This window comes from Caloenas nicobarica, chromosome 16, assembly GCF_036013445.1.
Source record: "Caloenas nicobarica isolate bCalNic1 chromosome 16, bCalNic1.hap1, whole genome shotgun sequence".
Lineage (NCBI taxonomy): Eukaryota > Metazoa > Chordata > Aves > Columbiformes > Columbidae > Caloenas > Caloenas nicobarica.
This window is the reverse complement of record NC_088260.1, coordinates 13,326,669-13,351,109: the sequence shown is the minus strand read 5'-3', so window position 1 is coordinate 13,351,109 and position 24,441 is coordinate 13,326,669. Positions and strand designations below refer to the sequence as shown.

Sequence of the window (24,441 nt, the reverse complement as noted above, 5' to 3'; positions counted from 1 at the left end):
AAAGGATATGTGTAAGTGGCTTATATGATTCCAATCTGCAGTGGAAAGACTTTTCTTAGAATCTGATGGTAACCACAGGTTTGTGGGAAAGAAAAATCAGACGCTTACTGTGGCAGTTCATCACAAGTTACTTTATTTCTAACCAAGCCTGAAATGAAAATGACTAAAAGTCATTACCGTAAAATAGCTGGTTAGAAGCCAATGTGAAGTGAGACAGTGAGTCTCTGGCCATGGCTACAAGACCAAGGCATCGTGAAGCCAGCTAAGCTGTGGATTTACTCGGTGGTGTCTGTGCGCACACTCTTACTATGTGGTAAGGCAAGAGCACTTACTTCACTTTCGTTGTGGGACAAGACACTTTGCACCGTCCCGTGTGCACCGAGCAGGCGGGCGCACCCCTGAGCCTCGCAGTACTGCGTGGAGGAGAAAGACCAACTCGCTGGAGGAGCCACAATCACAGACATGTTTGACTTCCTCCCAGACACACACGGCACCAGCACGAGGAGGTTTTGGCAGGCAGGAGTTGTGGGCTGAAGGAACACGGAAGCCACGGGCTCTGGCAGGGCCAGGGCAGAGCGTTCAGGTGAAGGCAGGTCCGGAGCCACGCTGTGCGGTGAGGAACGCGGGCCCCGCGTGGATGTGCAGGCGTCAGAGCAAGTATCATTACAAAAATCTGGGCAGAAGGAAGGTTCCTGGTGTGCTCTGACATGTGAACAAACTGGCTTGTTAGGCCGCAGGTGCAAAAGTGAGAATGTAGGACTGAAAGTGAGGATAAAATGGAGAACTCTCACGTTCTACAACTTTTGTGAAACAGGCATCAAGCCATGAAACTGGCCAGACGCGGCTGCAGGCTCAGGGACAGCCGGTGCTCTGCCTGCCCTGGGCCGAGTAAGGCCAGCTGTGCTATTAGCACCGGGATTGCATTACACAGCTACCTGGAAAAGGAGGCCGGGTTTCCCTTTCAGCATTTTCTCTACTCGGTCAGCCACTTCAGCTTTCAAATCCTTCTGGCCAAGCACAGTAAAAGCAGAAGAGAGATGCATCACTCCCCACCTCCTGGTAGTTTTTTCTAGTCAAGGCAAAATCACTGTTTCAGCAGCGAGGAAGATCCCTGGTCTCTGGAGCCAAACTAAGCGCTGCCACAGCAGAGGACGTCACCGTATTAATGGCAACAGGGATCTGGTGTGCCAAGTGACAGCACTGGTGGCCAAGATCCTTCAATCAGGTGCCCTAGACACCCGTCAAGTGATCCTCACTGCTTTCTACAGAGCCATCTGACATACACCATGAAAGAAGGACCCTACATCCAAACCCACTGCTGCTCATCGAGTCCTGTCCTGAAACACCTCTGATGCACATCTGGAGTGTCAGGGATGTGCTACACCGCTGGGCGCATCACTCCGTCCTACTCTCATGCTTTTATTTCCCCACCACCAGAACAAGTGAACACCTTGGGCAATCAACATGACATTGGGAAGAAGGTGCACGACACTCCCTTCTTCACCATTTAATATTTCAGTATCGCTGTTGTGGTGCGTATAAAATCACACAAAGGCTATTCCCTGAACACCTTTTATAAAATGTCTAAGATTAATTAAGACCATTTTGCTCCTCCTACTCTAGTAATAACCACTGGGTCTTGACAGAGTGCCTGCCAGGCAACCTACACGACACAAAGCACAGCCCTTGTGCTCCAAGTGGCACATATTATTTTCCTTTTGTTGCTGTTGTTCTCCTTACCTGTATTTACAACCACAAGGTGCCTTTATGAAAGCTAGGTTTTAAATGTGGTGTATTGCGACACAAATTATATTGTACAACTGTCTAAGCCCCTTGGTACATAGTGGGTTGCTGTTTTAGGAATAAGCTGATAACATAGTCATAGCAACACTACTTGCAGAGTCAGCACCAGCAGAAATTGTGTATAGATTTCTTTATCTCTGTTTTCAATATAGATAAAAATCCTTCTTGAAAAAAAAATCTATGCTCCGGAAACAGCAGATAGGATGAAGTTAAGCACAATCTAGTGAATCATGAGACTTGTTGCTTGCTGGCATTGATAACTCAGAGTTCCTTTTGAAACAGTGCCGTTAAATATTGATGACATATTGGCAAAGGATGCTCCAGCCACAGAGGAAATTTAGCCAGTGGGAGGGGGGCGTGTGAGGGAGAGAGAGAGAGAGAGAAAGAAGCACACAGACACCATTCACATGGAATCATAAACCCTCAACTTTAGAACATCAAACAAGTGCTGGTGGTTGACATCATTACGACAATTTTGGGGCTTGCTGTCTCTTTGCAATCCAGAGTTTTCACTATACAAAGAGACACGCAGAAATACAGGCGGTGCGTGGAAGAGTTAAATATTGGAAGGGAGTAAAGGTCTTTAGTAGTCAGATGATAATGCAAACTCACACCTTCCAACATGTTCTGTGTGTCAGAATGAACATCATTTCCTGCCTTCCAGAAGCAGCTTCTCTGGTTCGCTGACCTTCCTTTTCTTCGTGGGTCCTGTTACCTCTTCCTGGCTAAACGCAAGGTTCAGGCAGCTTATCTGTAAGAACCATCAGAGACACTGATCATTCTCACGGTACAGGCTCCTGCTAGATGAGTCAAGAATATAACTTCCAAAACCACCATGTGTTCTCCTGGATCCTCTTGGGTTTGTTCTGTGTGATCCTGTTCTCCAGAAAAGCAATTAGGCAAGGAACCAAAACTGGAATACTGGATGGAATTGGGACTGTGAGATTTGTGAAAGCAACAGGGACAAAGAATGGTTTTGGTGGCACGAGGAACAGCACCCATCTGCCCACCGCTGACAGAAAACAACAGGAGCAAGGAAATCTTTGAGAAATAGCTTATAGGGCACAGTCTGTTTCAGCAATCTCGGATAATCACAAAGGTATGTAAAAGAAGGGGGGCACATGTCAAATTTGCAGTTACTGGCAACAGCCTTTCAGGAGAAGACACACAGTACCTCTGCATCAGGGAAATTCAACACGAGTTGGTCGATCTCAGACTTCAAATACTACCTGTGAGTCTGCAAAAAATAACTAAGCAAAGTAAGCTTTATTCCAAGAGGATTCACTTCCCTCTAGAGAGACACAAACCTCCCCCCAAAATATTCAGGGGCTTACAAACCAAAAGGTTAAAAATATGCATAAATGCATGTTAGAACAGAAATGGGTCAATGGCACAGGCAATTCAGACAGACCACAGAGAGCTGGACGGCCAGAACAACAGCTGAAGTGTTGGCTGGGCCAAGTGACAGACTCACTTATTCTCGTTATCACATAACATATTTGCATTTTTACAATAATAATCTGGAGCTGCAGAGACTAACGTGTGTTGTTGCCCACCCAGAAGGGACACAGCGCACAGTCTGGCAATGTAACCTCTCTTGCTCTCGCTGGAGCTGAGCTGGAGGGACACACCACAGCACATCGCTCCAAATCTGCCTCCAAAAGAAAGTTCATTTGGATAAAAACAAGGTGAATGAAGAGGGAAAAGAGTGTTAACCGAGTTCCTGCTCCAAAGCAGGAGTACTTTACTCCCGTTCCACTGTGAAACATGAGGAATCCTGTTGCTGAAGCAGGAGTTAATAAAGAACAAGGAGTTAATAAAGAGATATTCCAGAATGCATCCTGCAGACAAGCACAAGGTCTCCAGATTACAAGCTGTGGTCATTATAGAATTCCCCACTCGCGTCATCAAGGCTTGCTTTCTCTCTGACCTTGGTATGAGGCTTCGGTAATCTGTACATAGCAATGGGCTTTCTAATGTGTGAAATAACCCTGATTGCGGATTAACAGCAAAATACTTTGAAACAACCTCACTTTGCCTCTCTATCGTATTTCTAATTGTTTTTCCGCCCCTCTTCCCTCCTCTTCATTATGAGCAACACAATATTGCTTAATTCAGAAAGTACAACTTCCTTTCCATAAAAACAGAGAAAACAAAGTGGGCCAGGCAGGTTCTCCTTCATCCGGCATGCACAGGCTGACAAAACTTCCAGCGTTGCCCAAGGCGGATTTGCTTGAGGAAAGAGTGATGAGTGGATCTGTGTTACCACTCCTGACCTGACGTCCAGCTGCTCAAACTGGCATCTGAGGCAGCTATTTACTTTCTTCTCCCTTGGCACCGTTTTAACCTCTCTGCTTCCTTTTTGAAGTCAAGGGCCCAGAGGGGGGAAACATTGCACCCAAAAACTCTGCGGCGCTAACACAGCTGCAGGGTTTGTGCCCTGTCCCACTGGCCACACAATAAAGTGAAGCGATGATCCCCGGTCACCTGAAAAAGGCAACTCTCCTATTTTAGCCCAAACGGCACAAAGAGAGCATCAGCTCGAGCTGGTACTTTCATTTCCTCTATTGAGGAATGGATCTTCTGCAGCACAAACAACTGCTCAGTCAAGTTTTTACCCCTTTGCTATTCCTCCTAAATTTTCTGCGTGGATGGGATAGTTCTGAGGTGGGAGAACCAGCCACAAGGAGCAGCTGCTCATGCAGAATCCACCACGATTCTCCCGGTTTTCCTTCCCTTCACCACAGGCAGCACGAGCACCGAACAGGAAACCGAAAAGAGTAAAAACATCCATGCAAGCCATCAAGTGCTCGAGATAAGCACTATTCATCTGCTGAGTGAATAAGATGTCAACTGTGCGAGGTATTTCACCGAAGCCAACATGTCCTGTCCTGCCTCTACCCGGCTACAAGGTCACGTAGGAACCCAGAGCCAGGAACAGACCCCAGGTCCAACTTCCAGGTCCCATCCTTAACCAAACACTCAAACTTCTTCTCCAGAGCTGTTGCTCTAAATGGGATTAAGTCAGATCCTACGTATGTTTATTTGACTTGAACCAGAAAGTAAACCTCTTAAACGGTGTGGTGAAAAGCAGGAAATCCCTCCCATTGACTAAACATACAATCAAAGCCTCCAAAAGCTGATTAATTCTAATTTTTCCCATGTATTGGGATGCTTCATTTAGAGTAACTAATGGGAGAGGTTGCACTGTATGAATGTTGGTTTTTTGTCTTACACAACCACTACAGGCCCTCGGCTCCACTGATGAGCCAGGTGCTATAAAAGCTTATCCTGCCCAGGGACGACACTGACACCAGGGCAAGTCCAGATCAAGTCGCAAGGACGGGAACAGACCCATGACCTTAGTCCAAGGCCTAGGTCTGGGTCTAGGTCATAACCATGAGCACACAGTAAGTTTGAGTCTCCTATTTTACAACACTGAGCTACATGTAAAAAAGTAATATTTTGCCACAGAAGTTTTCTGTAAAAAAATACAGCTAACTTGTGAATCATACAAGTGTTACTAATTTCTGGCATAAAACTAACAGGACAGCTGCACATTGTCTGGAGAAGATATCAGGCTAAAAATAGACAGACTTAGATTAAAGCCTTCCCAAGGCAGACTGGTGGACAAAACAGAATGAGCAGACCACAGCTACGCAGCTATTCTTAGATAGACAAAATCAGGACCTAGTTTTGTGCTCTGCAATTTTCAATTCCCAGTGTCCCCACGTATTCTGGCTAAAATTTCCCAGCATAAATCGAAGCAAATTTACAGCTCTTCTGACATGTGTTTTGCTTCCCGAGGCATCCTATGTAGAAAAGCTAAAATTGCACAAGAGCATTCGACTGTGTCCCTCTTTGTCCCCAGCCTGCCCCATGCTGAGGGTTGGCGCTTGGCGAATTTTATGCCCTCAGAAGAGTTCCCTTTGTCAGGGACACGGAGTGTTTAGTTTGGTACCTTGTAACTATCCAGACAAATTCAGAAGCGCATTTATGTCAAAAGAAATCCAGTTCCATCAAGCGTGCTAGAAGAATAAGGACTGAGATACAAGACTCTGCTGAAATAAGGCAAAATGATCCTCGGGTGTCAGGGGACGTGTCATCATCAGGAAACTTTAACCAGAGAGAGCCAGTGCCTGATGTATCCTGTGATTTCAGTGCAGCTAACGATAGCACAGCAAACGCTTGCCGCTTTCAAAAACCCGCTAAGACCTGGCACAAGTTGGCCAGGGAGGTTGTGGAGTCTCCGTTCTTGGAGATATTCAACACCTGACCGGACAAGGTCCTGAGAAACCTCCTTGACTTCACCCTGCTTTGAGCAGGTAGGTTGGACACAACAATCTCCAGTTGTCCCTTCTGACCTCGGTGACTGTGCGAAGGTGGCACAGCGGTTAAACGCTCGGCGCAGGGCTCAGCACTGGTCTTGGATCAATTTCCAGTAAAGCGATGGCACTGACATCAGTGGAATTAATCCTGATTTTCGTCTGCACAAACGGAGGAGAATCATGCTGGTTAGCATGAAAGCAAATTTACGCAGGTGGAGGAATGAAAGACACTCTCTGTGGTGCTTCTGTGGAAACTTGCCACATTTTCGTCCCCAGGAAGCCATGCCAACACATCGCTGACTGCCACCAGTCCTCTGCCTTCTCCATAGCTCACTGTTAACATCTCTGACATTCAGCGCCATTTCTTTTTCGCAAACTGGGAGTCTCACAGGCCCACTCTGTACCTCATGTATCTTGTAGCATTTAAAGGACTAAAGAATTATTCAAAAATACCTGTTGAAAACACAGACAACGAATCCCTCTCCTTACAGTCTCTTGCAGGGCCCTCAATCACACCGTATGCTGCTGTTTCAGCCACTCTGATTGTTGGATCACAACCCAAAACACCTCCCAAAACTGGAAGCCTTCCCCGTAAGATCACAGGGTTGTAACACAGATGAAAAGTGATGGACACTCGTCCTGGCCACCAGGCTTCTGCCCACCTTAGTCCCTCATGGGATATTAGATCTATCCAACTGTAATTTATGCAGATGTCTCTAGAGTCTGGTTGCTCGTATGTACGCTATGAACATATGTAAGATCAGCCAGCGTGGGAGCTCCACGTCTTCCCGTGATGTCCCTGGGGCAGCTGTCAGGGGCACAAGGGTTAAATCTCCCCGGATCTGTGGGGTGACGGGTCTCACCTCTGGATGAAGAGATCACTCGGAAACTGTTTCCTACACACTAGACAAGGATAACTCATGCAAGGGATGAATGGCCCCAAGATACAGCAAAGGATCTGACGTGAATTGAGAGAAGCCAGGAATTTCCTGACCTCCCTGGCTCACTCCTCCCAGCATGGCCTGAGCTCACAGGAAGGAGCGGGACAAGCTCATCTCCGAATCTTTCTCTCTTCATTGTTTGGGTCTGTGTAGCCTCAGCTGGTTTTGGAGGAGAAAATGTTCTGGGAACTTCTCATCAGATACAGCTCTTGATAGACAGTTAGAGATAAAGCTTTTTTTTTTTTTTCTTTTCTGCAAAAGTTCAAGATAATGACATTGCCACAGAAAAATGCTCTCCTATTGCTCTGCAAATGGCAGGCTTCACCCTTCAACTGCTTTCTGTCCTGGCAATTTAAAAAGCGGTTTGCCTGGGAAAAATCAGACAACAAAGGTCTTGATCTCCAAGCTGTTATTCTGCAGTTGGATCCACTTGCGCTGACCTTCACGCTCAGACAGAAGCCGCGGACAACATGGAAGTTCAGCAAAGGCACAAGAATCTGCGTCGGGGTGACCATGGCCCTGGGCACCAACAGGGCCTTGATCACGGGCAAACACACTGACATTACTCACAATGTGTCACCTGTGACACGCTGGCTTCCATCACTGACAGTCCCTTGGAGAACGAGGATGTGGCCAGGTGGCCAAGTCTCTGCCTGGGAGCAGCAGCTGGAGCCCAGACAGGCTCTCCTCGGAGGCCGAACCCACCTCTGATTTACAACATTTCGGTATGAACCTCTCCCCAGACATCTCATTTCCAGACAGCTCCCGTTGAGAGAGCTAACCCACACGGCAGGAGCAGGCCTGCAGCAGGCAGCGCGTCCGCACAGACAGCCCTGAGCATCGATCCAAACCGACCGTGTCTACACAAGGCCAAGTGTCAACACGTTCCCCACATCCCATAGCATCCAGGAGCACAAGCACGGCCGGTCCAGCAGCAGAATAGTGTCTGGCCCCAGCTAACCAAGCCAGAACCCTGGGAGGCACAAGGGACTTGTGCTGTGCTGACACAGCCACACCGTTCCCAGCTGTGGCACAGGCTTGGTCAGGGGCAATTCAGGGCTCTCTGCACGGCTGCTTTGCCGTACAGTGAGACTGTGCTCACAGGACCACCCCAGAACTTCAGCCCACAGCTTCCTGATGGGAGATAAAAGCCTGCAGAGGCGTCCACATGCTCAGATTTTACTCATTTTCTAATTCTCTTTCATTCCAAACTCAGTGCACTGCAACATGTTTGCTCACACAAAGCTCACCAAAATCAATTTGCAGGGCAAGAACATTAAAGGATTTGCAAGAGGATAAAGGAGTCTGCTGAAGAATTCAAGAAGTCATCTTAAATGCAGTCCAGAACCCCATTCTCATCAGCAGATTTCTATAAGCTAAACCAATGGGCAGCAGTTCCCTATTTTACCCAACCCTTCACAGCTCCTAGAATGCCAGTAGAAAGTAGCAGGACGCATAAAGAGAGCACGTTGAGCCGAATCCTTGGCTGATGCAATCAGAAAAACCCTCCTGAAGTCAGCAGAGGAGGCTAATTTACATGCTGGTGTCTAACTCGGGATGATTAAGTACAGAGATGCTTTGCTGGGAAAGGGCAACCTCTCATTTGATCCTAAGTATCATCAATCATGAGATTGCAGATAACGAGACAGTTGAGCACAGGTAAATTTTTCTCCAATCTGCAAAACTCTGTCACAGACTCACGGTGGCCGTTACCAGGTACAGTTCTACCTGGACAGGGACAGCAGCTCCTCTTTTGGCAGATCTGCATCTCCCCATGTCGATTAGACAAAAATAAGCCTTTAATACTTTCATTCCTGGTTTTGCTGAAGAGCTATAGGTGAGGAAGATAATGACCAATAAAACTGTGCTGTTGGAACTGAGTTTTATTTTGGTAACCAAGGAACCAGAAAGAATAAAGCAGTTCACAGCAGATGAAGAGCCATAATGGGCTCATCCATATTTCCAAAAGCAGCTTGTGCCTGTTGGTACCATTTCTGAACTCTGCACTTCCTGAATATCAAATCCTTGCACAAATACAAATTCTGGGACATTCCAAATTGCTTTAGTTAGGTCTGAAAATCTTGGCCTGAATGGTTAACTGGAGAGTTAAACTGGCCATCTTTAAACAGATGCAAGTCTAAGAGCTCGTTTCTGCCCCAATAAAGGGAGATGTCCGTGCCCCAAGGCCCCTCACACACCAACGTGATTAAACTCCAAAATTCAGGAGGAAAAAGAAGTCACTTTGGAGACCTTATAGCTCCCTTAAAGCAGAGAGCTTCCCAAACACACTTGACAGTTGGAAAACGCTATTACTTGACTGTAGTCTGGGGAGGAACAAGGTGTTTGCCTTCGCACATGACTACTTCTACCCATCTTACCTACACTTGACCCTCTCAGATAACACCCAACTCAGACTTCCCAGCCACCCAAGCTTGTCCTCATTTTTTAAGACAAACTTCACTCACCAGTTTGGCTTCCTGATTCAAGTGGAATACACAATGGTCATTTGTTTTAACCACTTCCCTCAGAAAAGAAGGGAAAGTCCCTCTCATATGGAAAAGAGTGTCAAATTTTTATTAGCACTGGCCCTACAATGATGATCTGCACTTTTTAACTACTGACTTTGTTTTTCCCTAAACTGACTGAAATATTAGCCAACTTCTAAGCTATGATGGCTTAAAAAATAGTATCAAGGAATACATTAAAAAACCCTCTGCCATGTAGAATCCACCAGGCAGAGGGTTTGGGATTATTATTTTTATTTTAAGTCTTTGGACACATACAATGGATAAAGTGACTCTTGCATTTTTCAGTAACGAATGCTGTTTCCACCACCTTCAGACACTCTCACTATTGCTACCGAATTCTAATTGAATTCACATGCTGCAAGAGCGAGGTGTCTGGTGCTCTGCTTACAATCGTGACAGACCCAAAAGAATGTCAGAGCATGAATCAGTGGGATGACCACGAGTTACAAACAAAAAAGGCTCCTGTTTTCACACAGACGACAGAATAAACAATGATCAGAAGGAAACTGGAGGATGTGACACAAAAAAAAAATGTGGTTAAAGTTTGAAAAATACCAGCCTAGGCACAGGAGTTCATTTCTAAGATCCAGAGTGAAGGCAAATACTTCACAGATGCCTTTTGAATGACACGTTAAGTTGTAGTCTCCAGTTGCCGTCTGGGTTAGACACCCCGGGATTCTTTTCAACAGAGGCGGGGAAAATTTTAGTAGCAATTTCCTACTCTCATTAACTTACCCTGTAAAGACTCAGTTTCTGAACGTACAAGCTCACACCATTTTCAACTAATTTGAATGGGAGGAGGATCAAGTGGCAAGTCTGGTGGTGTTCAGAGATTTGCCCTGTCACAGAAAAAACCTCTGCACAAGCCCATGAATTCAAGCTCTGATTCTGACTCAGGGTTTGGCCCCGGCAGCCTTCAGGATGGAATTAATTTCACATAACTTTACTTATCTAAAATTACATGTCTGGTTTATCCTAGCTCCTTGGTCGCCCCAACAACCACTGAAAAAGAGATCAGCACCTCCGGGGGATAATTCTTCCTACCTGTGACTCACATGAAAGGATAGTCTGGAAGCAAGAAAGGTGAGGTGGAGACCATCTTAGACAACAAACACACCCTTCAAACCTAAACCAGGGTAGTGATTTCAGAACCTTAATCCAAAACCGCACACAGGTAAATCAGCCTGGCTGGGACATCGACACATTTAGTTGTTTGTGTAATTCACAGTGCCAGTTCCAGAGAACGGGACAAAATTCTTGTACAGGATTCATGAAAGAAGCTGACCATGGAAAGTTTCTTCCTAAATGCTTCTAGTTCATGCTTATATCCCTGAGCCATAGTACTCGGTAGCCTCTGTGTGTTTTGATACTGCACAATAAATCTATTTATATTAGTTGAATCTTGTGCCATCCTAGATGACATAACGTTCCACGGCAAAGAATTCCACCCCACCCGGCATATCTCAGAGCCACTCAAATGTGCTCACCTGCTGAGACGCCCTTGAGCGAGGCATCCTGCCCGTCTCCTTTATTTCCACCTTCTTCTTTCCATCTACAATCCAAACATCAAATCAAAATTAGCTCTAAAGTTAAACCTCTACATTTAATTGAAATAAAATTCAGAAGCTGTAGCAAGATGCCACGCCTGATCTGAAATCGTGTATCCTAATTGCGTATCCTTTGCTCTCAGGCCCTGCCAACACTGCCAGTTTATTCCTGGAAAACAGAGATTTCAGAATAAAGCGTCATCTGACATGCAACACATCAACTTGCAGCAGGTCTTGTAAATGAAACTTAAACCCCATTTCAACCTGGTTTCCTAAGAAAACAAAGCTTAGGCCTGCATGTGCTCTATCCGGTGGGTGTGTGGAGAAGGAGAGAAGCTGTACAATTTTAGTAAAATTTGATAGGGTGATGCCAAAGCGCCTCAGTTTCATGAAAACAGGCAACTGGTGAAAGGAGGAAGATCCTGCTAATATCCCCACAGTGGAAAAGGTGGCAGTGCGAGCTCACCCCTTATTAGTCATCGGCGAATCTGCAGGAGAAGGACCTGAAAAGGTGACTTCATGGGCAGCCAAGCTGCTTCATCCCACTGCTTGGGGATCTCAGGAATGCTATTTACCATTTTGTCACTAGATGGTATTGTTCCACAGGCTATAGCTGAGAGCCTCAAAGGTCAAATACGGCATGGTATGGCAGAAGCTGGGTTGACTGGAGAGTGATAAAAGCCTTTTTTCTCATGTATTTTCATGTATGTTTTCGAATATGGAAGTCGTTCGCAAAATCAAACTGTAACAGCTAAAGGAAAAAAGCTTGGGTGAAAATGTAGATAATGTAACTTTGTATTGATGAACTGTGCATTTCCTCCATAGCTGAAAAAAACTGCTGAGATAAAGAGGTGGAAAGATATTGATAAAAAATTGAATGTTTCTGTTAGTAATATACAAGCAGCCCTTTATTATAGTTCAATCTGATCTGATACAAGATTCAAGCAGCCCGACAAACTCTGTTCTTCCATTTCACAGTAAGTGAGAAAATCTAAATATTATCCTAAGATACAGGCACAAGAACAAGCACCTTCAGTTTTGAAACTGGGCGTTTACCTGTATCTTGAGTGCAAAAAGATGCTTCTGTTTTCCAGCCTGGACAGGTGTCACTTTTGTCCTCTCTGTGCTCATTTGAATCTGCTCTGACAGGGAGAGGGTGATTCTGTAAAGCAAATGATGCTTTGTCTTAATAGCATAACCTAAAAAACATGCCAAGGCAGGAAATGCACAAACCCAGCACTAATAGGGATGAGATTTTTCACAGCTCCTCCGCGTCCAGGCCGTCCTTCTCCCAAGCCTATAGGTCTTTCAAGAGAGAAATTTTCTAAGAAAAACCAGAATTCTGACCTAAACGGCTTCATATCTTCAGAAGTTAGTTATGTTGGGGTTTATTCTCTGGCACTGACCACCTGAAATTAAATCAAGTCTGAGCTGCCAGCCCAGGCTGCCTCTTGTGTCATTTTGGGGAGGGAGCACCAGAGCACCATTCATTGCAGCCTACCTTGGTGTTTAAGGAAATTATCTCAATTAGCTGCTAAAGATGCCTCCTCCACTAAGCACAGAGGGGGGCCTGGAGAAATGAGACAAAACATGTGAGTTCCCACCGAACTACACATGGCTTAGTCCTGAGAAACACCAAGTGGAAATGCAAAACTCTTTGCAATTTTCTCCATTTTGTGCACAACTCTGTGTGCACACATGTGTGTTGTGTGTGTGCACACGCGTGTGTGTCACGTGTCTCTGTACAATCACTGCCCTCTTCTGGGAGAACACACAAGACTCGCTAAGTCTGTGGATAGGCTGGAATTAAATTCACTTTATGTCTATGGACTTGCCGCCTCAGCATTCAATCCGCTGTAGCGCTGCTGCCCTACACAAGCTGAAACCCTTATTAAACTACAACTTTGATAAAATGTTGTGGGTTTTTTGGTTTGGTGTTTTGTTTGTTGTGGTTTTATTTTGTTTTGTTTCCTTGTTTGTTTTTCTATACCTTTGTGCTCCCCTCCTCTTCCTCTTCATCACAGTCCAGCCCTTGATGGGAGATCTCCGTCGGGCCATTCTTCTGGATCAGGTTGCTGTCAATTGTCTCTATTCTCTTCTTTTCCGTGGTCACTCTGACTTTCATGAGGTGGAACCCAGTGGAGACTGACCCTACTCTCAGGTTGACAGGATCGCCATCAAACAACAGGTCACCAGGGCTCTCATCTTCCTTAAAGCCTGGGGGCTGGTAATCTTGGGGAGTCACTGCACAGGGAGAAAGAATCTGCTCATGTCAGGGAAATCAAGTTCTACCTTTCCTTAATCTGATTTATCAAGAACAAGTGGATACCAGCCTTGAGTAACAAGAGCAACTACTAAAAATGTTCTGGTTGGTTGGTTTGTTTGTTTTCAGGAAGAAGGGAGAGAATGCAAAGGAAAAAAATGAGCTGAGCAAATGTTATCAGGGAGCTCAAAGAAATAACGACTTTAGGATGCTGAGATACCATTAATGTGCTCAGTTTTCTGGAGCAGAGCCTGACAACGGCAGGATGCCTGTTCCTTAAAAAGCAAACAAACAAAACCAAACAAAAAATAACTAACAAAAAACAAACCAGAACTGTGAAGGAGAAGGATGTCTCCTTTTCACACTGCGTGGCTGTACTTCTTACACAAATGTTCAACCCCTTCTTAAAAAGCATCTGCCGTCCCTGATTGTCAGAAGGTTTTACTGTGTTTTACACCATTTCTTGCTGTTATCGGTTAACAGCTTCTACCATTTCACCTTTCTATGTTTTACTTGCCTTCCAGGGCCTCATGATCAGCATAGCAACTGATGGGAAGGGAATTTTTCCCCACAGCACACACTGTTCTCCACCTACCATCATTGTAGTAGAGGAGTTTCATGGTCAGGGTGATGTCGTTGGGAAGCGGGCCGAGGTTTTGCATTAACAGGTAGAGTTTACGGATCAGGAGCCTGCTGGCCTGTTTGATGTCCTCGCTGCACACCCCATTCACAAAGTTCATTTGGTTGCTACAGTCAGAAGAAGAATAACAGATTTGTTTTCCTCAGTCATGAATATTCACGATCTAATTACAAATACAGTTCGCCCACTGACTTGTCTGAAATGACCAGCAAAGCAGCTACAATGTCTTTATGCAATTCCCAGATCAACAGGGAAGTGAAATAGACTCCAGGGATGGGGTGGCATCAGCAAAACAACAGCTCTAAACTGAGAGCCCCGGCATTTACATTTGAACAGCCTTTGCAGCTGGGGCAATGGACCCCATTATACAAATGTCATGACTCACTTGTTTGAACATGATTAAATTGGATCAAAGGACCATAAAACAAGTGCCTTTCACCTAAGCAATTTCAGGAATGAAAAGAATGAGGTGAGAATACCATATAAAGCTGATTCACCACAGGGGCTGTTTTCAAGTCCATTTTGCAGCTTCAAGAGAAGTGAATTGCATGCTCTCACTTCAATTCCATGTCAGAAAAGCTAGCTCAGAAGCACATTTTTCAAAAGTGACTAAGGGGCATTCCTCTCACCTCCTTCAGCCATCCAAATGTCAGCTGGCTGGTCTCAGCAAGGCGTCTAGACTGAGATAAGAGTGGGATGAATTGCCCTCTGGAGGAGTTTGTTTCTCTTGACTACAGAGGTAGATGAGTGGCTTAGATCAGCCAGCTAACTTTAGATGGTTGAAGATGGACTAGATGAATCACTACATGACTAAGGAACCTAAACTTCCTTAGATTTCAATGGCAAGGGGCCTTAAAAAAATGTAGCTACTTCCTGACATGTTTGGAAGATCACTGCAGGTGGATGACACTGTATCCAGGCTAGACGGTCCCTCAACGATCATCCCAAATTGCTTCAAAAGCCCTAAGTAACCCAAGAGAGCGGAGAGGATCCCAGGGCTGAATTTGACCGACTAAGGCACTGGAAGGAACAGCTTTGTTAGGACTGATTTCCCCTTCCAGTTCAAGCTTCTTGGCTCGTCATGAAAACCAAGCGGCTGTAGAACAGCTTGAATTCCCAGGGTGTGCTGGGTATGGTTTGGTCGGCTCCAAACTGCCAATAAAACTCTGTGCTGAGCACATTGTGCTGTTAGATTAAATCCTATAGGTTCAGAAATGTACATCAAGCCAGAGGACAAGTGCTGGTAATGCCTAAGGCAGAATATAGAGGCCTTCTCTTACATATCACCTTTAGAAGTCTCGGGATTAGCGGAATAGCAATGGTAAGGGGAAAGAGTACAAACAAAAAAGAGATGAGACTTCCATTGGAATTAACAGGTCAAGTGCTGGTTCAATATGGGAATAATATTGTGAATTCGACGCAGGGTTTTGTCAAAAGGTAGAAGCTGAGGAACTGAATCTCTCTGACCGACTGGGATCCATGGCAAGAAGTTCCTCAAAATCCATTCTGCAATAAGGCAGAGACCATCTAGGAGAAAGTTTCCCTTCACCGCTCCGATACCATGGTGCAGACCTACAAACCAGCTCTCATGGAATGAGTAACCCAGAGGTCGCACATGACAACAGTAAAAGTACTTCGCTTCTTCTGGGTCAGTACGATGACACCAAGAGATGCCAAGTTCCACCTGGATACTGGTATTATTTCTAGGAACTAATGACTGATCTGAGCAGGGCCAATTAAAAAAAGTACTCAAGAGCCATCTATTGTCTTCCAGATCGCAAAAGTCTCCTCTGTCCCTCAACGTGGTGAGGAAAACTGACAGCAGCTTCAAAGCAGAGAGTACAGTCAACAGGACACTCCAGACTCAGACATAGTTCAGATTTTCCGAACAGAAAATCACTTTGCCACATACTACAAACTACGTGGATGTGTTTAGAGAAAGAGCAGCCAACGGCACACGAAAGGAGCATTGAGGGGTTTCCTGAGAAGCGTACAAGGCAGCAGAGCTCTCTTGCTGTACAGGCAGGATCCAAGGCCCAAAAATCCGTCTTTCACCAAGGAAGACTGCAGAACCAAACTAAAAACGGGTTAATTATTTTTCTTTGCTGTGGTTATAGCAAACGGCCTTTGATACTATTTATTTTAAACTGGACAGGATTATGGCCTACTAAACACAGCTTTAAAATATCTAACAGACAGAGCCAAAAAGATGCAAAAAGCTGCTGCTTCCTGCCAAATATTTTGCATAAGCGAAAGTTCTCTCAGGTCACCCACGCAAGACTGCTCAAGCAGAATCCATGTACGCAAAATGCCCAAGGAAAAAAATCCTGGGTGCAGGATCATGGTGAAAGGGTCCAAACCTGAAAAAGCTTCAGGTGAAAGCACCAGGCTGTCCTGTGAAAGTGAAGAACGCTCAGTATTAGTTGAGACAGCAGCAAGCTCAACCACGGTGCCGGTTTCTGTATCACTGCCCTGATTAGGCACCATTTTTGTAAACTGTCCTTAACTCGGTGCTGCTGCACTTGATGTGCCTCGCCGTGCTACATAACAGCGTTTCCACTCGTCAGCTCAACAGTTCATATCCTGTTGGGCGACCGTCCTCAACTCTGATGACGTTTACAGCTGCTCAGCGACTCAGACACACTCTTTATCACAAAGCGCAGTTTCTTCTTAATGCATCAAGAGCAGTTTTCACAGTGTAACTCTGAGAAATAAAACCAAACCATTACCTGATGATGTCCATCTGGGGCACGTCCTTTTTGTACTTGAATTTGAATTGGTACAGTTCAGTCACTGTCTAGAGATTTAATGAGAGGGGACAAGAATAAACAGGTCTCTTTCAGTGACAACTGTAAAGATGCATCCTGAACTTAGCAGTGTCCTTAGCAGTGTCCTGTTAAAACTATAGGCCAGAGCACAACATTGATTTAATGACAGAACAACAACTTTAGACTCTACTATTGCTTGCACAGGCTTTGGCAAATTTTCTTAACAACCACAGCTTACCTAGCACTGAAAGAATCACAAAAATATTACAAACTTCCTGCTTCCTCCTTCCACTTCCTCTGTGGGCCAGAGTCCTCAGCCTAAATCTTTAATGAGGCACCAGGGCCACTCAACCATCACAACATACGTGTGTCCTCCCTTACGAAAAGGGAAAATGTGAGAAGCTTCACGGTGATGCACGAGGAAGCCCGGCCCAGTGTTCTGTAGGGAGACAGGGGCCTGAAGGACTCTTCTTATTAGGAAATACAGACACTATTAATATTACATGGGCAAAAGTTGTTGAATTTCAGTGGTCTCAGAGCTTCCTGAGGGATATAAAAAAACTACATGATTTTCCATTTTAAAGGAAAGGATGTGCCATGATTCTAGAGAATGAAATAATTAGGCAGAGCAGACCACTTCACCACAAGGAATCTATTGTCATCCAGTTCCACGCCTGTAATTCACTTTTTCCAGAGACAATATGGTTGATTAGTGGGAGCTGAGCCCTGAACTCTGAGCCTTCCTTATAAATCCCAGCCTTGGTACGGCCTAAGCTCTTGCTCTCTCCCAGATGCTGAGGTGCGGCACAGCAGAACTGCAACCAGGTGAGCAAACATCCTGCAGCCGCTCTCTGCACCTGCTCTGTGGAGACAGCCTGGATGCAGAATCTTGTTTTTATACCACACTACCCAGTATGCCTCCCCCAGCTACATATAGACAAAATAGAAACACAACACTGTAAAGATAAGTACAGGCTCTACGCTACTCATACATCCCAGGTCTGAAGCGATTAATGACTTCTATCGTGAATCTGCACAAAAAACCCCAGCTCTTTTCAACACTGCTGTTAAATAGACGGTTCATAAAAGAATTATTTTGAACCTCCCATTTCTTCTCTTCAGGAAAGAAAACCAAAATGGCCAATGTGCCCATTAGCTGCCTGTTAACGTCCCTGCTGGAGGCCCTGGAAGGGCCCAGAGCCTGGTGCCTGGTGGGAGCGTTTGATCACAGTCCAGCTCACTGAGCTGTCATTCTGCACTGAAGGCAGAAGAAGAGAAACGGGGTCACCACGCAGCTATGTCAGGGTAGAATTTAAGCCCACAAGTCCACTCTGAATACAAATCTACTCACCCATGCCTTCAGTGGCCTCAAAGATTAATTAAGACTCTTTCTTACCTCCGGTTCCTTGGGATTGGTGTAAATCTGTTAGAAGAAAGCACAGTGAGGGCATTCTCCCCCTGGATAACTTGAACCACTGAAAAGTGGCTAAACAATGATATTTTCATTTTACAGCAGAGTTTGTACTATCTTTAGCATGAGATCAGAGAAAGGAATGGCAGAGAAACAGCCTTCCTCTATCAGCAGCCAACGCTTACCACTTCAAAGACAGGTAGAAGACACTCATCTGTGTAATTGTGGAGGAATGAGGTTAATTCCCATTCCAGTCCTCACAGGCAACTCTTGATGCCCGAGATTTAAGCACTCAGATTATGCACAAAACAGGTGCATTGCATAGCTCTTGGGGCTTTACAAAAGATTGAGGCAAAAGACCTGCTACGTAACCACCAGCGTGTGGGTTCTTTGGTATCAGATTAATAAGGAGGACTCTTGTGCAGAGGGAAATGCAGAAGACATGGCAGCTTCCAAGGGTGGAGGCAAGAGGTTAAAGGAAGTAATGATACAAAGCATACGAAAGTGCTTCCAGGAGTTCAAGGGTGCACGTAAGGCCTCAGCCAGAAGTCTGACGTACCAAGAATATTCCCAAGCAGCCTAGGAGGGTCATATTTACCATATTGAAGAAAGGTCACCGCTCTTTTAAAACCCACATACATTTTGACTTCCCCTTTAAAAAAAGGCACAAATGGGTTGACGCAACCTTGACTCCATCTCTCTTTTCAAGCAGGGTGGGGGAAGAAAAACATCTTGTGCTCATTTACTTACTGCGAGGACAGCAATGTGTAACTACGGAGGGGAAAAAGGAAACAAAACGCAAAATCAAAATCTGACCTTAGTGGACAAAGAAAGAAAAGACCTCTCGAAATCTAACAGCCTGCATACAGTGAAGGAATAGATACATGTGAGAAATTAAAACCTTTATGCAGACGCTTCACAGCACAGCACCAGCAACACCTAGTGGCCAGTTTGCTTGGCTTGATTTGCAGTTTCCCCAGAAAACAACTGGGCACTCCGACTTCTCTCTTGGGGCTCTTCCCAAACAAATCCCCGAAGGCCACACCAATGGAAAACTCTTTTACAAGAGCACCCATCCCTAGTGAAGACTAATATTTACTCTCTGCTATGAAACCCCTCAAAGCTATTTGATTTATCCTATAGCAAGAAAATGTACATGGGACTACTCTTGAAAACAATCCTAGAATATGCATATTTCATTTTTTCCCTTTAATCCCTGTCAAATAACAATTAATTTATGTCTCCCCAAAATAGCACAGGACTAAATATCTCCTAGAACTGTCAGCAAGCAATAAACAGAGTTCACAACATTTTGAATTATCTTATCCACACTGACAGTTGTGCTGATGTATAAGCCCATCTGATCATCAGTGCCAAAACTAACACCACTTCATCTGATTGAGATGAGAGCTGGTTTGACGAACAGCACTGACAGAGATGACAACAGTTGGGGCTTTTTCCTGTGCAGAGCAGTTTTTATGTGAGAATCAGCAAGGAATATGATTATTTACTAGCTGATTTTGTCCTGGAACCAGTTATATACCTTACTTGATGAATTCCTTTCCAAAAAAAGTAATAAATGCTGAACTCGAGAGAAAAGCCAGGAGGGTTAGAGCAGATGAGAACATAGGAAAAGACTGGGGGAAAGGAGGTGAAGGAAAGCAGAAGCAGAGAAAAGAACCTCTCTCAAGGAAACAGGCATGGAGATCAGTATCTCAGTTCTGACTGGCTGTGTTTCTACCCAGAATGCAAATGTACGGCACAGAACTAAGGGAAATCCATTTCAGGCTGCAAATTAGTTCTCACACCATGTACAGGCAAACCTAGAGAGCAACAGCCATCAATAACTGGGCTCACGGACTAGAACCCCAAATCTCACATGCAGATACTCAGGGCAGGGTCTTCCCCCTGTCCCACAGCTTTAAATGTGTGTTGTGTGCATGCAAGATCACTACAAAAACAGAAAACAGGAATGGAAAGACAGTTTTGTCCATACTTTATGAAGAAATGGGAAACTCCATTAAAAAACATGAAAAAAAACTTACATACTGCCTCTCCAAAGCATCAAAACAACCTTGAATCCTGCCAAGGGAAAAACATGTTAATAGTAACCAGCAACAGTTATCTCCCGATCTGTAAACACACACCCACTAGATACAGTTTCAAGTGCATTTTTTCTGGAATTAAGGCAACACAGCTAGCAACATTTTGGGCTCATAAAGTCCTTTTCAGGTCAATCACCATAAAGGCACTGTCCTCCCCTCTGCATTTGTGCATTGTTTATACTTGTAGGGCCATAACTCAAAGCCGGACAAGACAGGGACTTGCGGCCCAAGCCTGGCTCAGAGTGGTGCTCTGCTCAGCACTCAGCTCTTTTCCCATCGGCCTCGTACAGAGCTTGGCTGAAACTTCAATCTGAACATGGCCTGACTTGTCTGGTCTTGTAAATTTTTGTTATCTGATGCGTAGTTTACAGCTATGGACTTTGTCAAAGTAGTAAATATTACTGGAGGTAGCAATGGTCAGATATGTGCACTTTGAGTCAAAGGATGTGCAGCCAGGTATCTCCTTAATGCATCAGACTCTCTGCTTGCTGGGAACGTGCCAGCTCTGAAATACACCCTAAATATCACTCAAGAAAGTTGTACAGGCCTTAGACACACAATATGCAGGGAGATAAACTATTGTAGAAACTGAAAAAAAAGCTACAAGAATCCTTATATTAATAAAAGCGAAACTAGAAAAGACTAAACAACAACAGGATCAACCTCATGATTCTCTTTACTCTCCCTTTGTACCTACACAGGCTGTGTGTGCTCTGGGGCCTGACCACGACCTCAGTGCAGCCAACACTTAAACAGACCTTGAACTCACATGGTCCCGGTCAGCTAACTCAGTCCCGCTTACACAAAGGGCCGAGCGCGGCCGCTGCAGCAGTGGGAGCTGTGCTGGCACAGCCCACAGCGCTACTGGGCACAATATTTTCAAATTCAGGAGGAAGAGCGCGAGGGGTAGATGTCTTGCTATTCAGCACAATCTTGTCTTAGTTTCGCTGTTACTCACTTACCACTTGACTATCTGCAGTGATCCCAGACAGCTTTTATCTTCTCGGAGAATTTTTAGACAGAGGTCTGCAAAACCAGATTTAGCACATAGTTACAATCCTTATCACCACTGTTGGGCAAACACTGAAACTAAGCCAGTCATCCTCCCTTTTTTTGATAAAATGTGTTATCTGGAGGTCCTTCCTGAGCGGAAATGTTGGGTTTCCACTCAGGCCCAGGTGGGCTGACACAAGCTTACTGCTGCATTTTCAAATGTCAAGACTTTCCTCAGATCCTCTGGGCTCTCCCAGAAGACGTTCTAGAGTTAGGGCTTAATTTAAAGCCACCAGCTTCTGTCCTTTCCTCCCTCCTCTTCTCCACTACCATTTATTCTGCCGTTCCCTAACACCACCTTTACTTCTGTAGTCAGACTTCACCAACATGAGGTAAATGACGGAATAAACTATTTCTGTTCAGCTTTTCCACAGAATTCCTTCTACCTCTGTTTTCAGGCAGTCAGAACAACAAGAGAAAACCCGTCCTGCAAATGAAGAGGTGAATTAATAGCACGTTAGGATTGAACAAAAGAGCCCTCAAGGGTGCCAGAAGGCCAAATGTTAACATCCTTGATCAAAGGGGCACTTGAAAGACCTGACACTTGATTACAAAGACCAGTGGCTTTTCAGGGTTACATGATCAAGAGCCAGCTTGGGATCTCCTGCGCCCTCAACCAAGTGTACAAAGCGTGCGTGGCCATATTTCAGGACAACTAACCCCATAAGCAAAAACACGGAAACAGACTGGAGTGCAGGGAAAGACATTTCACACCCTACCAACACGTCCTGAGTGAACATCAAAGATACTGATGAATCAAAGCATTGCTAATTCTTGTGATCCTATGACAAGACTTTGGTCCTTAAAATTCTTTTTTTTCCTGATTCCCAAAGCATGTGTGGTTATGTGAGATCATTTTCACAGAAGAAAAAAACCAAAACAAAACCAAAAAAAACCATAAACCAAACAGAAAACAATAAACCAGACAAATCTACTTTCAATCTTGCAGGGAAAGCTGAAAATGCGAACCGCAAGGGCTCAAAAATCCAAAGGATTATAAAACACACCAACCAGAGTCATTTTTTTAAAAACTTACAGATTTTTAAGTCACCATCCTGACTCTGGGACCTGATTCCCAGGGCTGGAACGATCATAAACCAAAAGAAACACTAACAGAAAAGCCATGAGTTGCCAATAGCTCTAGGTTGTCTTCTGAGCTCTCTACCTGATGCAGAATCACCGTCTGCATCCAGACGTCGGGTGGCCTGTCAGCTAACTTCCTAAAAAACCAAATTCATCCCTATGTGGGCAGCCGGAAACTAACCCATAAAGCAAATTAAAGATCAAATATAGCCAACAGAAATACGAATTCAGCACAAATTGGAAGTGTTACCATCTAAATAGCGAGTTCCATAGGAGCTCTCAGGGAACAGGCCCCTCATGTAGGTGATGCAGGACACGGAGACGGCCAGCAGCCTCTTCACCAGCACCGCCGACTGCTGCTCCGTGGCGATTGTGGTGGGGAACAGCACCGATTCCTGAAAAAGAAGGGTAAGGCCCAAAATAGCAGCGTTTCAGCGTAACACTGGGATCATATTTAGAAACGACCCTCAGCAGGTGGAAGAAGAGGGGAAGTTAGAAACGTAATTTTAACGTTTCTCTGGTCCTCGTACTACACAGGCAAGACTCTTGTCTAACATGGGTGGGATGAAATGTTTTAAGGATAGTTATTGATAGATCTGGCATGATCCGCTCAGGTGCAGACTGCACTGGTCGTTCCCTCCCCTTGGGTCATTGCCGAACGTTCCCACCCCCTCCACTGCACCAGAGCTAGCACTTAACAGCCAACCACCTCTAATAAAAATAATACAGTGGATGGTTTTCTGCCAGCTTAACTCTGAGTTAATTGTGGAGCCAAAACGGTGTCCGTGCTGGTGTGGTGTCCCCTGCCTGTCACAGCTGCTTCTGAGACCTCCTTTTCAGAGGGGTTTTAACGCCGAGTTGTGCACAGTACACGTCTGCGATTGGAGCTTGTGTAAACACTAACCACCGTGTGGTTTTAAGATGAACAATCTCGGCAGAAAGCATACTAAATTTAGTTCCTCTACGAGTTTGTTGCTTTTCTTCCTGCTAACGAAGCTCTGCGCACACCGAATGAGCCCACATTTCTTTAGTCAGATACAAGTCAAAGCCCTGTGCTGGATCTTCCCGCACACACTAAAGGGGAAATAATCCAACTAAGAACCGTGCGGCCAACAGGTGTTCCCACCTCATCAGGCGCAGCTGTGCCACATCCAAAACTGAGATATATAATTGTCAGTACCGTCACATTTCAAGGTTTTTACCTTAGAGGGCTTTTTCTTTTGCCTAGTCTGTAAAAGCTGTTGAGTAGCCATCTTGTATTTCACAGACCTGCCTTCCACTTGTAATTAAAACCTGAGAGGGGAAAAAAAAATGAAAAATACATGAGACACCTGGAAAATACAGAGTCATTGCGATTTCTCACCTTCCTTAAGCTAAAAAATTAGATTCTCCGGTCTTATTCAGGTCTAAAAAGTAATTGCCAGTCAGGGCAGCTACACCAAAGCAAAGCAAAGATACTCGATGGCACTGAGAGCCTGCAGAGGGAGAAAGATCCTTATTCACTGGTAAACGATCAATAGTATTTGAAATTCAGGGCCACAGCTGCACCTGGTGTCAGCTGACGCTACATCAAAATGCATTTCTCATATTCCAAGCAAAAAACGTTAGTTCCTACAACCATTAAAAAGTGTGAAGGGGGAATGTGAGAGAACTGGAAGTCTGCCAGTGGCAGCCAATATTTTAGCGAGAGTAAGCAGGAAGCACATGAACATCGATCTTGGCCAGAATAAAGGAATGATTCTTCTGGGACACCTTGAAAGGAAAAAAAAAAAAAAAGAGAAAAAAAAAAGAAGGAAAAAAAGCGGGTCTTGTTAGACAAACCAGGATTAAAGAGGAAAATCTTTTTACAAGAATGGAAAGCTGATTGATAAAGGCAATAATGTGGACATTACATGTTCCGCACTTTGGTGAGGTGCTTGATTTAGCACCATCTGACACCTTGATTAAAAACTTCCATTAGCTGGAATAACG

The 24,441-nt window shown here is 44.9% G+C and overlaps 1 protein-coding gene across 1 annotated transcript; it reads right to left on the bottom strand.

The window, feature by feature from the left end:
• Positions 1-2,449: 2,449 nt before the first annotated feature.
• Positions 2,450-23,723, bottom strand: HORMAD2 (HORMA domain containing 2). Its single transcript, XM_065646600.1, has 12 exons — positions 23,673-23,723; positions 22,721-22,865; positions 21,297-21,360; positions 20,275-20,311; positions 18,980-19,000; positions 18,215-18,241; positions 16,780-16,847; positions 14,006-14,157; positions 13,138-13,391; positions 12,204-12,309; positions 11,088-11,152; positions 2,450-2,554 (listed from the first exon to the last, which is right to left on the bottom strand). Exons 1-12 carry the CDS (start codon positions 23,721-23,723, stop codon positions 2,450-2,452), a joined length of 1,095 nt encoding a protein of 364 aa, XP_065502672.1.
• Between the last annotated feature and the right edge of the window lie 718 nt (positions 23,724-24,441).

Coding starts and splice junctions, on each gene's coding strand:
- HORMAD2 (XM_065646600.1), bottom strand. CDS start 23,723: ATGGCTACTCAACAGCTTTTACAGACTAGGCAAAAGAAAAAGCCCTCT. Junction 11,153..12,203: donor TTTTTGCACTCAAGATACAG/GTAAACGCCCAG, acceptor TTTGGATTGTAG/ATGGAAAGAAGAAGGTGGAA. Junction 2,555..11,087: donor GCTCAAGGGCGTCTCAGCAG/GTGAGCACATTT, acceptor TGGTTCTTACAG/ATAAGCTGCCTGAACCTTGC.